The 13180-nt window shown below is 49.1% G+C and overlaps 2 protein-coding genes across 2 annotated transcripts in view; one reads left to right on the top strand and one right to left on the bottom strand.

The window, feature by feature from the left end:
- The first annotated feature begins 211 nt into the window (after nucleotides 1–211).
- Nucleotides 212–7952, top strand: ARL2BP (ADP-ribosylation factor-like 2 binding protein). The gene is made up of 6 exons (XM_010008505.1): nucleotides 212–249; nucleotides 2593–2654; nucleotides 4283–4389; nucleotides 4818–4903; nucleotides 6386–6482; nucleotides 7872–7952. The coding sequence occupies exons 1-6, from the start codon at nucleotides 212–214 to the stop codon at nucleotides 7950–7952; spliced, it is 471 nt and encodes a 156-aa protein (XP_010006807.1).
- A 5101-nt stretch (nucleotides 7953–13053) lies between these two features.
- PLLP (plasmolipin) overlaps nucleotides 13054–13180 on the bottom strand; it is a gene marked incomplete at its 5' end in the record, with an annotated part of 1932 nt that continues 1805 nt past the window's right edge. Inside the window, one exon of the mRNA XM_010008510.1 lies at nucleotides 13054–13167. Coding sequence (XP_010006812.1) covers nucleotides 13054–13167 — 114 coding nt within the window. The remainder of the gene's footprint in view (nucleotides 13168–13180) is intronic.

Below are 13180 nucleotides of genomic sequence, written 5' to 3'. Positions count from 1 at the left end.
GAGGTGTCCCTGCCCATGCAGGGGGTTGGGACTGGATGGTCTTTAAGGTCCCTTCCAACCCAAACCATTCTATGAATCTATGAATTTAATAATTAAATTTGTATTAATGCCAAGTCACGTGTTATTCCTTAGTGCTTTGAAAAGAAGAAATCACCAGTGGCAGCAGCAGGACAGTGGGTTGCTTCCCCTCCAGCCTGGCTATGCAGTGAAGATGGAAACTTCTGACGAGGAAAACTTCACTGTAGCCATGTGAGTCTGCTGCAGGCTGTGTCACCTTTTCAATAAGCTAATTGCTAGTTAAAATATCTTAATTCAAACATTTAGTTTACACCACACTGATTAGCAGGTTTTGCCTCTTAGGAGAAAAAAGGCTTAGAATACAAAGCTCCAGGAGGGGCTAACACCAGGTCAGGGTTCAGGTGAAGTCAGACTGCTGTGAGCAAGGCACCAGGCTGAAAATTGAGGGGGAGAGGGTTGGTGTTCACCTTAAATTTAACATTTCTGTCTTCTTTTCAAGACAATATGTTGTCTTCTATCACTGATTCTAAGCAGAGATTGTTCCTCTTTGGATGTGCTTCTTCTAGACATGTGAGACCTTTTACAGTTGGTCTCAGCCAAATGTTGTGCTGGTAGATATTAGGACAGAGCTTGTGGCAGAAGGGGACATGTCCCTGTGCCTCTGCAGTTGGTAGATTTAATTCCTTCAGTTCCTCACAAATTGCCCTGAGACAGGGTGGTGCTGCAGCACAGGCTATTCTGGCCTAGACCACACCAGGTGAGGTGACAAAGGTTCAAAACCACAAGGTTTGTGAGTGTGTGGGAATGTAGATGTGTTTGTGTCCAGTTCTGGGCTCCCCAGTTCCAGAGGGACAGGAACCTACTGGAGAGAGCCCAGAGGAGGCTCTGAGGATGATGAAGGGACTGGAACACCTGAGAGACCTGGGGCTGTTCAGTCTGGAGAGGAGAAGACTGAGGGGGGATCTAATGAATGTCTCTCAATACATGAGGGCAGCAAGAAGGCAGGACAAGCTCTTGTCACTTGTGCCCTGGGACAGGACGAGGGGTAATGGATTCAAACTGGAGCCCAGGAAGTTCCACCTGAACACGAGGAAGAACTTCTTTGCTGTGAGGGTGACAGAGCCCTGGGACAGGCTGCCCAGAGAGGTGGTGGAGTCTCCTTCTCTGGAGCCTTCCCAGCCCTGTCTGGATGCCTTTCTGAGTGACTTGCCCTGGTTTTGATCCTGCTCTGGCAGGGGGGTTGGACTCAATGGTCTTTGGAGGTCCCTTCCAACCTCAGTTATTCATGATCCTGTTCAGAGACATGGAATCACTGTTTTTTTTGTACAGTTAAAATTCCTTGACTTGTCTCAGAAACTGAAACTGGGTTTTAAATGAATACTTCCAGTTTTCTGCTGCTGTTAGAATAAGCTCTAACCCCAACAGTAATTCTGAGTTTCTACTCTTCTGAAAAGAGTAGAAATGATCCACAGCAAAGTCCCCTGTCCTTGCCTGTGACTGGGAAATGAGGAGCCCTGTTGCCTGAAGTCTAAGTGGGATGTACCCTTGGACCACTGTGCTGTGCCAGCTCCTCTCCTGATTGTGTCCTGCCCTCTGCTGGACAAGCAGACTTTCCTTGTCTTTGCTCATCTCCCAAGGCTTAACAGATGAGAAATGTTGCTAGGCCATTTCTTGGTGATCAGAGGCCTTTTGAAGTGAAGTGTCTTCCCACTTTTCCTGCTCAGAATGAGTGGTGGTTTCACTGATGAAAGCTGACATGTCTGTTAAATGTCTTATGAAACTTGTGTCCCTCGTGTGAGACAAGCCTGTCCTTCATCTGCTGGAGCAGGTAGGAAGAGTCCATCCCCCAGCAAAAGATGAGCTAAGGCCAAGGAGATCCTGTGGAGTGTGTAATGTGTCTGAACAAGCTGCACAGGAGTAGATTTAGCAGAGAGATCCAGAGTCCTGAAATACTGGTACCAAAAGTGCCTTCCCTGGATGACTTCAGATCCACAACCATGTTTAGTATTTGCTGATAATAGAATTTGCCTGAGGAGGTGATGCCTTTTCTCTGTAGCATGTGGGGGTGTTTCTTGTGGCATGGAAAGATTTCACTTTCTCCAGTTACATGATCCTTGTGTGAACATTCACTTGAGGTGGTTCCACAAGGCTGAGGAGTTCAGAAGGTTCTCTAGGACTCTGTGATCAGAATGTGGGGTTACACAGGGCGGGGAGGGGAAGGAAAGCTGATGGGAGCAGCTGAGAGTTGGGGCTTGGAAAAGGCTTCATTCATGTTCTAATGACACCCTTTACATCCTCGTGCTCCAGGCCTGGGGTTCCCTTACCAGCAGTGCCAGCAAAACTGCATCTGTAGGAACCTCTCTGGGGAAAACACAGTAAGGGCCTGATGAGGAGCCCAGTGGAGCAATTTTCCAGTGTCCTGGGTTTATTTTGTATGTTGAAACTAGGAAATGATTGGGTTATCTTGTAATTACTGGGCTTACTCGTGCTTAGGCTTTTGTTAACACTTGTTTATTTTACCTGTGATGTGGTTGAGCTCTGTATTCATGCAGCTCTGTCTGTCTTTGCTCTCAGCTCCTCCCCTTCTGACGCTGAGTTTGATGCAGTCGTTGGGTATCTGGAGGATATTATTATGGGTAAGCTCTGCAAGCAGATACACCAAGATGGTGCTAAACATCCTGCAAGCTGCTCCTCTGCCAGCAGACACACACAGCTACAGCAGCCCTGCCTGCCCCACAGGAGCTTTCCTTCCTTTGTGTCTCTGACCTGCAGTATGGTAAAAATACCCACAAAAAGTCTCTTGTGTGCTGTTTGCACAGCAAGCCTGCTCCTCAGGCTGGAAACTCTGCCCTCTGCCATACCCTCCTTCAGAAATAAGCAGTAAAGACACCTGTAAATCTCACCCAGAAATCCAGGCTGGGCAGAGGAACTACCACCTCAGGATATGGACAGGCAGGAGAGCTGGGCAAAGAGGAACCTCATGAGGTTCAACAAGAGCAAATGCATAGTCCTGCACCTGGGAAGGAACAACCAAATGCACCAGGACAGGTTAGGAGGTGATCTGCTAGAGAGCAGCTCTGTGGAGAGGGACCTTGGAGTCCTGGTGGACAAGGAGTTACCATGGGACAACAATGTACCCTTGTGGCCAAGAAGGCCAAGGGAATCCTGGGGTGCATCAGGAGGAGTGTGTCCAGCGGGTCTAAGGAGGTTTCCTTCCCCACCTGGAAAAAAAAAATCTTCAGCAGTTGAAAATTAATCTGGGAGATTCACTAATATTTTTAGATTTGAAGGGAAAAAAAAATAATATTGTGAATTCTTGTAGGAGATAGGAATTCACTTTAATAAAAACTGCAGATGTTTTGCTGACTTGAGACCCTGAACAAAAAGGAGTTCAGAATAAATAACCTTATTGGTGAAATATAGAGCAGGAGGATTTTTACTGAGTGTAAATGAAACTTAGAAGAAGTAATTGTGAAAATTTTGAGGACCCAACACAAGAAGGACATGGAGCTCCTGGAGAGAGTCCAGAGGAGGCCACAGAGATGATGGGAGGGCTGGAGCAGCTCTGCTCTGGAGCCAGGCTGGGAGAGTTGGGGGGTGCTCAGCCTGGAGTAGAGAAGGCTCCAGGGAGACCTTAGAGCAGCTTCCAGTGCCTGAAGGGGCTCCAGGAAAGCTGGGGAGGGACTTGGGACAAGGGCAGGGAGGAAGAGGACAAGGGGGAAGGGATTAAAACTGGAAGAGGGAGATCTAGGTGAGACATGAGGAGGAAATTGTTTGGTGTGAGGGTGGTGAGAGCCTGGCCCAGGTTGCCCAGGGAAGCTGTGGCTGCCCCATCCCTGGCAGTGTTGAAGGGCAGGTTGGATGGGGCTTGGAGCAACCTGGGCTGGTGGGAGGTGTCCCTGCCCATGCAGGGGTTGGGACTGGATGGTCTCTTATGTTTCTTCCAACCCAAACCAGTCTGGGATTCTAATTGTAGACTTTACTAGGTGGGCATGATCATCCCTTTCTGTCTGAGCCAAGCCCTGTGTCCAGCACAGCCTGCAGTGCTGCTCCCCTGCTGACTTGGCTCCACCAGCAGCCTCAGCCTTCCCACAGCTGGGGAAGAGCTGGGGGCTGGGGCAGCTGTGGGGCTGGTGTGACTGTCCCTGCACGTGTGCTGGGCTCGTGGTGAAGGGGGGGAGCAGGGCAGGGCTGAATGAGGGGCTTGTGTTACAGAAAGGATGACTGAATCCTCACTGCGTGATGTGCTTTTGTTGTGGCCCAGATGATGATTTCCAGTTAATACAGAGGACTTTCATGGAGAAGCACTACCAGGAGTTTGATGACTCAGAAGAAAACAAGTTCATCTATACTTCTATTTTCAATGAATACGTAAGATACTTCTTCTTATTCTTTTTATACGTTGCTTTTTGGTTTATTCAAGGCCAACATCGGGTTCTGTATTATAAAATACTGTAAAACACTGGGTTTATGTGGAGCAGAGCCAACACACTCCCTGCTGTGTCTTTCATGAGCAAGTAAGGTGTTTTCTGGAGCTCGAGGTTCCTTTCTCTTTGTTTCACCTGAAAACTTCCACAGATGTTTTGTTCTCACCAAGATTCCCATAAAAAATGGAATTGAATTGTTTTATTGAATCATAATTCAGGAATCAGTGAATCAGCATCACCCAGATGAGGAATCTGCAGCTGGTTGCTCAGTGAAGATAATACAAAGTGCCAGGAAAGATGCTCTGGTTTTAAAAACTACTCCTGAAATGGGTTGCAATGTTCCTGAGATGGTTTCTTTGGTTTTTTTTTCAGATCTCTTTGGTGGAGAAACACATTGAAGAGAAACTGCTTGACCGGATCCCTGGCTTTGACATGACAGCTTTCACACTGTCCCTGCAGTGAGTCTCTGCTTTGCTCTGCTTTGAGGGCAGGTTCATTTGCTTCTCAATTGAACTCTTTTGATCTGGATTCATACTTAGGTTTGACTTTTCTCCCTTTAGTGAGAGGTTCCTCTTTAGATCTAAAAGAAGAAGGCAGTGCTGACCACTTTTCTTGTCTTCACCGTGTTCCGCTGCTCTCAAGATCCTGGGCTGTCACACTGGGATGTGTTGGGTTTAGGGGGTATGAAGAGAAGTCAGGATGAGAACACTGCAGGGTTTTGTCTCTCTTTGTCACTTTGAAGCAGAACCTGAAGAGGTTGGGTCTCATCTATCCCTTTCAGGTTCCGTGTTGGACACTGAACTGGCCTGGTGGCCTCTCAGCAGCCAGGAGATACCATGTCTTCACTGTCATTTTTTGTAAAAGCATCTAGGGGAAAGTTTGGTTTGGCTTAAGCTTTTGCATTTGGTCACTTTAGCTTTAACCACCTTTATGGAGAGGTCAGTTTTGAACCATCACTGATTTTCCCCTTGAATAAGCAAACTGGGTCTCACTGGGAACTGAGTATCTATGACATTTGAATCTTACTTAATTTTTTTTAAGAAATACTGGGGAGTTGCTGTGAGTGCACATAGTGTGCTGAAAAGACAGACTGAGACAAAATTCCTTCTGATAAGAATTAAGTCATTGAAAGAAAAAACACAACTCAACCCTCACTGTTAAGAAAATCATAGAAGCATCAAATCATTAAGGTTGGAAAAGAGCTCTAAGATCATCAAGTCCAACCTTGTTGAAATACACTGATATGGGAGCACCAGAGTCTTTCTTCCACAATGTTTCCAGCAAAATTCCTCTACCAAGCACAGTCCCTCCTTCTTAGGGACACATGTGGGCCTCCTGTGCCTGTCCCCAACCTTCCCAGGGTCTGTCTGGCTGTTCCAGGAGAAAGAAACAGAGAAAAGCTGGTGGGTGTTACTTGTATTGACTTACAGGCAAGTTTCTTTGTCTGGTTTTCAAAGACTGATGTGATACCCCAGAGACTTTCATGTAGAGAAATATAATATATCCATGGTCTGAAGTTCAAAGAGGGAAGATTCAAGTTGGACAGTAGGATAAAGTTCTTCCCTGTGAGGGTGGTGAGAGCCTGGCCCAGGTTGCCCAGGGAAGCTGTGGCTGCCCCATCCCTGGCAGTGTTGAAGGGCAGGTTGGATGGGGCTTGGAGCAGCCTGGGCTGGTGGGAGGTGTCCCTGCCCATGCAGGGGGGTGGGACTGGATGAGCTTTAAGGTCCTTTCCAACCCAAACCATTCTGTCATTCTCTGTACTTGGATTGGCAACACTACAAGGTAATATTTGGCTAAAGTTTTGCTTCACAAAGTACCCATAATAACATTCTTGTTCAAATGTTGATACTGTTCTACTTGTCCTTTTGACCTCGTCCCATTTTAAAATAAAGAGTTTCTTTCCCCCAGAGATTTCTAATTCCCCAACTTTTTCTCTCCAGACAGCACAAAGATGAAATGGCAGGTGACATATTTGATATGCTTCTCACTTTTACTGACTTTCTGGCTTTCAAAGAAATGTTCTTGGATTACAGAGCTGTAAGTATCTCGTGGTGTTTATTTTCACTGGCATTAATGGCTGTTGGTTTTGTGTAGCTCTGCCTGAGAGGACCCAAGGCTGTTGTTGCAGGAGGCAGCTGTGCTTGTTCAAAGGCTGCAGAGGGTCAGAAGGAAAAGAACTTCACTGGGTTAGGGGCTGTTTAAACTTAAAATACATGCAATAATTTCTGGAGAGCATGAGTGAAGCTGCTGTGTGGAGCAGTTCCTCAGAAAGAAACTCATTCTGCATCTTTGGGTGTTGATTCCCAACTTAGCATCAGGGCACAGGTTGTTCCTGTGAGGGTGGCTGAGACTGGCACAGGCTGCCCAGAGAGGCTGTGGAGTCTCCATCCCTGGAGATGGGCAGAACCATCTGGACGTGGTCCTGAGGGGCCCTGCTTGAGTAGGGGGGTTGGACCAGGTGACCTCCAGAGGTCCCTTCTCACCTTGGCCATTCTGTGGTACATTTTCTTCATTTTATTTTTTTATTCCCCAGCCAATCCAAGATTAGTTTTTTTCACTGATTCCATTTGTGTTTCTCCTCTTCTCTGTCCAGGCTAGAGAAACAAACAACAAGTATTAAGGTTTTTTAATGAGATTTTTCCTCGGGATTTGGGGAAATTGATTAAAACTGGAAGAGGGAGATTTAGGTTGGACATTGGAGGAATCTTCTTTGGTGTGAGGGTGGTGAGAGCCTGGCCCAGGTTGCCCAGGGAAGCTGTGGCTGCCCCATCTCTGGCAGTGTTGAAAGGCAGGTTGGATGGGGCTTGGGGCAACCTGGGCTGGTGGGAGGTGTCCCTGTCCATGCAGGGGGTGGGAATGGATGATCTTTGAGGTCCTTTCCAACTCAAACCAGTCTGGGATTCTGTGGTTCTATGGAATGAATCACAAGAGCCAAAGCTGTTGTCACAGTGTCCTGTCCCCTGCCACCTCCCCCTGCCCCTTGAAATGTTGTGAAAGTGGAAGCAGGTTGAGGAGAAACTGTCTCTCAGCAGCAGGAACAGTTCCTGTTGGGATTTGCCCCCCTGAGGACACTGGGAAGGCAGGGCTGGGTTTCACCAGTTCCTTGAGCTCTGCTGAGCCTCCTGGCTGGGTGCTCCTGTCCAGGTGGAAGTGACACCTGGGCAGAGCCACAGTCACTGAGCTCCAGGGACTCCTCTGCAAGTTCTTGAAGTTTGGGTCCAGCTACAGACACGAGTGGGAGAAAATAAATGCTGTGCTGGACATTTTCAAGTCTCCTAGGAAGCTGCATGTGGTCACAGATGCTCAGGTGACCTGGAGTTTTATGTTGATTTGACACAACAGAACATGAATTGCCAGTTTCTTTTTTTTTTAGCTCATTTTCCAAACCGGCATTAAGTCACATTTCTGCTTCCTCCACGTTTCTAGGAAAAAGAAGGTCGAAGCCTGGATTTAAGCAGTGGGTTGGTGGTGACTTCATTGAACAAATCATCAATGTCCTCCTCCTAGGACAGCTCTTGCACTGCTCTCCTTCTCCAGCTGGTGCTGCTGCTCTCATTTGGACATTAAAGCACTAAAGATCGTGGGAATCCAGGTGCTTTTATGTGATGGAAACTCCTTCACCCTCCACCTTCAGAGGCCTCACCCTAAAAACACCTGCCTGTGAAACCTGGTTCTGTTCAGTGAGAACAGAAGAATATTCGTCTCTCCCAGAGTAAATGTGTTTCAGAAATGCCTGTGACAGAGACACCCCCAAACACAAAGGAGCTGACTAAGAATGAATATTTACTCCAAATAACCAACCCTCCAATAAATACCCCAGCTTGGGATGTCAGTTGGGGATATCAATGCACTACACCCCAACTGCTTAAGAATTGCAAAGATTTTTTGAGTAGTCCCAACATAGATAATCCTAACGTGGATAATAATAATCATCTCAGACACAAGGGAAGCCCTTCCCCTCAGGTTCCTGGAATCACTTGCCCAGTCTTTAATGTCCCTTCTAACTCCAACCATTCTGTGATGTATCTAGGAGAAATACAGCACTCCCCAAAGATGAGGTCACTCAATCTCAAGACGTTTCCTTAGGTGGTGTCCTGGCAGACCTGCTGCTCCAAGAGAAACCCAACCAGCTTCCTGGCAGGGAGCTCTGTTGCCATAGACTAAGTCAGCTCTGACCTGTGGTCATTCATTCATTGTTCTACCTGGGTCAAAACACTCCATTGGCCTGAGACCCTTCATTGTCACTGTTCATTGTCAGAAGGTCCCTCCTGGCAATCCCTAAATTGCCCAGGAAATCCAGGTGCCACCCTGGCTGCTGGCAGCACCACAGCCCACCAGGGGGTAGGACCAGAAGCTGGTCTGAGCACCACCCAGTCTGGCCTAACCAAGGTGGGCCCATCAGGGCTTCTTCTGCCATCTCCAGAGGGCTCAACAGAAACACAACAACCCCCGGGGCAGGGGGACACGAGTGTTTGCCACAATGCCCAGTATTTGGACCCCAACCTGAGAGGACAGTGAATTTGGGTTGGCACCTTCACCAGCTCCCCAAAATGTACAATTTTCAGCACCAGGAGGACACTAAAAAGAATTCTGTGCCTCCAGCTCCTGGAAGGTCAGGTGTGAGTATCTAACCTCTGAGCTCTTCCCTGTCAGTGTTTTCTTGGCTTGAGTTTTTCAAACTGCTTTAATATGATCGGAAGTGCTGTAATGGGAGGATTCTGTTGGGAATTCTAATGTAATTTTTAGAGGGCTGGAGCAGCTCTGCTCTGGAGCCAGGCTGGGAGAGTTGGGGTGTTCAGCCTGGAGAGGAGAAGGCTCCAGGGAGACCTTAGAGCAGCTTCCAGTGCCTGAAGAGGCTCCAGGAAAGCTGGGGAGGGACTTGGGACAAGGGCAGGGAGGGAGAGGACAAGGGGAAAGGGATTAAAACTGGAAGAGGGGAGATCTAGGTGAGACATGAGGAGGAAATTGTTTGGTGTGAGGGTGGTGAGAGCCTGGCCCAGGTTGCCCAGGGAAGCTGTGGCTGCCCCATCCCTGGCAGTGTTGAAGGGCAGGTTGGATGGGGCTTGGAGCAACCTGGGCTGGTGGGAGGTGTCCCTGCCCATGCAGGGTGTGGGACTGGATGATCTTTGAGGTCCCTTCCAAGCCAAACCAGCCTGGGATTCAGTGATTCTATGATGACATGTAGATGTTCCAGCACAGGACTCTCAGCTGACGGTTGTGTTGTTGTGTAAATCCATCTGCTTTTATGTCTCATCCTTCACGTGCAAAGTTCTCTGATTCCCTTTTGTTCAGGCCCAGCCATTTTACTGGGAAAAATAGCCACAATGACCCAAACTCTGCCCTAGTTGGGCCATTTCTCCCTCTCTTTTCAGCACCCTAGCAAAATGAACTTGGTGGTGGGTTGGGCATGGGCATGTTTCCCATGTGGTGCAGCACTCTGGTGGGTTTGCTGCTCCTTCTGGCAGCCTCAGTGCAGGAATGGATTTTTCAGAATCCAGTGAAAACCACATGAGTGGTCACTGATGGAGCGGGAGCACAGCTCCCCAGGGACAGCTCTGTGTGGGTGGAATTGAACTGGTTTGGAGCTGCAGGGACCCTCTGTTCTGTGGCTGCTCAGACACATTAATCTGCCATTTCATGCTGTGCTTGGGCCAAGTGAGTCTGTCAAGGCCAGAGAGAAGCTCAGGACAGGGAGCAGAACCCCCATGTGTCCCACAGCAGGGGGGATACTCTTCAACAGTGGTGAAGGTGTCAGCTGGTGGCTGTTACCTGAGGAGAACCTGGCCTAGAGGAAGGAAAATTGCAGCCAGGCCATGACAGGTTTTTGTTTGACAAGAACAAACGAGATGAAACCCGTTTTCCAGCAGTGGTTTCCAGAGGGGGTTTGTTCTTCAACTGAAATAGTTTCTGAATGCTTGTGAGGAGTCCTGGCCATGCAGGCAAAACCAGCCCTAAAATAAGCCATAATTACACAGCAAAATCCAAGAGGGGTTGCTGGACAGACCATGAGGGCTTGTTAGAAGCTGCCTGGCCATGGTGGGTGTCACCTCCTGGCCTTCTGGCTGTAGATCCCAAGCAGGGTGCTGCAGTCATTCATCTCATTAGGGTTCCACAGTGTCGTGCCCATGGCTCTGCAGTTCTTTGTCTGCTCTTACTCTAGAATGTTGAAACCTCCCTCATGAGTGCACAGCCCCAGGGACACCCACAAGTCCTTGAAAAACACCACAGAACCAAACAAACTGCTCCTCCAGGACCTTCTTCAATCTCTGTCAGTAAATTTCTGCTTGTCAGATTTTAATGATGGAAACCAGAAGCTAAAGCAAAATGTAAAAAAAATTGCAATAAATGTCTGTCTGTTTGTTTTCAAAGGGGTTCAGGGATCCTTCTGCTTGAGTTTGGATCAAAAGCCACTTTGCAGCTTTCTGTCCTGGTGGCCACCACACAAGCTCATGTTGATTCTCTTTTCAGGCACAGCCCTAAAAAGGCCAAGTTGCAGCTCTGGGGTTTGAAATGTGTGTCCTGAACCTGCTCCCAGCACCAGAGCTCGTGCAGCTCCACCAGCTGGGTCATTCCACCAGGATGTGCCCTTGTGGCTAGGAAGGCCAATGGCATCCTGGGGTGCATTAGAAAGGGTGTGGTTAGTCGGTCAAGAGAGGTTCTCCTTCCCCTCTATTCTGCCTTGGTGAAGTCACATCTGGAGTATTGTGTCCAGTTCTGGGCCCCTCAGTTCCAGAAGGACAGGGAACTGCTGGAAAGAGCCCAGTGCAGAGCTACAAAGATGATTAAGGGAGTGGAACATCTCTCTTATGAGGAAAGGCTGAGGGAGCTGGGTCTGTTGGGCTTGGAGAAGAGGAGACTGAGGGGTGACCTCATTAATGTTTACAAATATGTAAGGGGTGAGTGTCAGGGAGATGGAGTTAAGCTTTTTTCAGTGATGACCAGTGATAGGACAAGGGGTAATGGGTGCAAATTGGAGCACAGGAGGTTCCATGTGAATCTCAGGAAGAACCTTGCTGTGAGAGTGACAGAGCCCTGGGCCAGGCTGCCCAGGGAGGCTGTGGAGTCTCCTTCTCTGGAGACATTCCAACCCCCCTGGACACATTCCTGTGTGATGTGCTCTGGGTGACCCTGCTCTGGCAGGGGGGTTGGGCTGGGGGATCTTTTGAGGTCCCTTCCAACCCCTAGGATTCTGTGATTCTATGATTCATGGGATTTTACAGATCCACCTCTGCCACAAAGAGCAGCTTTTCCCATGAGTGCAGGAGTCCACGCTCAGGCACACAAAGTTACCCAGCTGAGGAGCTGCTGATTCCCATCCAAAAATAATGACTGAAACCTTGGGGGTGAATTCTTACTTTGATGGGAACTTACCTCAGTGCTTCCTGCAGTGTCCTGCCCCTGTGCCAGGCTCTTCTGCCCAGGTCTGCTCTGTGCTGCTGCTGTTGCCAGGACAGCTGGTCCCTCCATGACCCTCCTGGCACTTGTCCCAGCTCCAGGGGGGGATTTTGAAAGGAATTGAATTTCTTGACCGAATGGACCTGCCTGCAAGTCTGACTTGAGATCTCAAAGAGTTTTAATTGTGTCGTGACAATGGGTGAAGAGGTGGAGTCCCCATCCCTGGAGGTGTTCGAAAGCCTGTAGATGTGGTGCTGAGGGACAAGGTTTAGCACTGGACTTGGGAGAGTTGGGTTAATGGTTGGGCTTGATCTTGAAGGTCTTTTCCAACCAGAAGGATTCTGTGATTCTGGGGTTATTTCCTTACTGATTTTCACAGATACATGTCCCTAGTTGTGGAAACCTGACCCTCCATGTAGCTCCCTGAGAACAAAGGGGCAGATCTCCAGGGGCATCCTTCTCAATCCCCACCTTCCCTGAATGCAGTTAAACTCCCTGAGCCTCAGTAGCCGAGTCTCCCTGCACAACATGCAGGACACCCTGCAGTGTCCCTCCCTGTGCACCAGCTGTTCTGGGTAGAAAGAAACTGAACCCACTGAATCTGTTTGATTGGCTTGTGGAGGGAGGAGCTGCTGTGGGGACAGGTCGTGGCTTCTGGTTCCCACCAACCCGTGTCCCCAGGAAACACAGGGTGAGTTTGTTAGGAAGATTTTTATTTAAAGCACAACATTTGTGCTTCCAATTGTTAGAAATCAATACGGGAAGAGTTTAGATGGTTCTTTTGCTTGGCCTTCACCTTCCAGCTCTGTCACCACCTCTGTGCCCCCTTCGTGGCAATTACTTACACTGCAGCTGGAGGGACCTGAGCCAGGCACCTGGGTTAGTGAGGGTTAGTGCTGGAGGGCGCTGGTGTGGCTGGGCCCTGGGGCAGAGCTGCTCCCGTGTGGGTCTGGATGAACCCCAAGGATGAGCAGAAGTGAGTCCATGTCCTCCCAGCGAGGCTGTGGGTGATGGTGCTGGTGGCTTTGTGCTGTGGAGACATCAGCTGGAAGCATCATTGGAGACCACAGAGTAGCATCCCTGCCCCCTGCTCCTGCCTGTTGCTGCCAGCACCTGCTGGTCCCACAGTGAGATGGTGGTGGCATGTGAGGCTCCAAAAGCCACCAAGCCTGGTGTCAGCTGGCCCAGGGGGCCGGGGCTGTGCTGCCCCCCCTTACGTGTGGTCGGCCACTTGGCTGGTGGCCGCGTTGCTGCCCAGCCCCTTCCAGGCGCGGAAGCTGAAGAAGGTGCTGGCCCCGTAGGTGATCATCACCAGGCAGGAGAAGAACTGGAAGAGGAGC

The sequence above is a fragment of the Chaetura pelagica genome, unplaced genomic scaffold (genome assembly GCF_000747805.2).
Source record: "Chaetura pelagica isolate M959 unplaced genomic scaffold, ChaPel_1.0 scaffold422, whole genome shotgun sequence".
NCBI classification, from domain to species: domain Eukaryota; kingdom Metazoa; phylum Chordata; class Aves; order Apodiformes; family Apodidae; genus Chaetura; species Chaetura pelagica.
This window is presented reverse-complemented; position numbering and strand designations above follow the sequence as displayed.

Excerpts from the sequence above, each read along its gene's own strand:
- ARL2BP (XM_010008505.1), top strand. The coding sequence starts at position 212 with ATGGAAACTTCTGACGAGGAAAACTTCACTGTAGCCAT. Across the intron at positions 250-2,592 it reads GAAAACTTCACTGTAGCCAT|CTCCTCCCCTTCTGACGCTG; the intron begins GTGAGTCTGCTG and ends CTTTGCTCTCAG. Across the intron at positions 4,904-6,385 it reads GCTTTCACACTGTCCCTGCA|ACAGCACAAAGATGAAATGG; the intron begins GTGAGTCTCTGC and ends TTTTCTCTCCAG.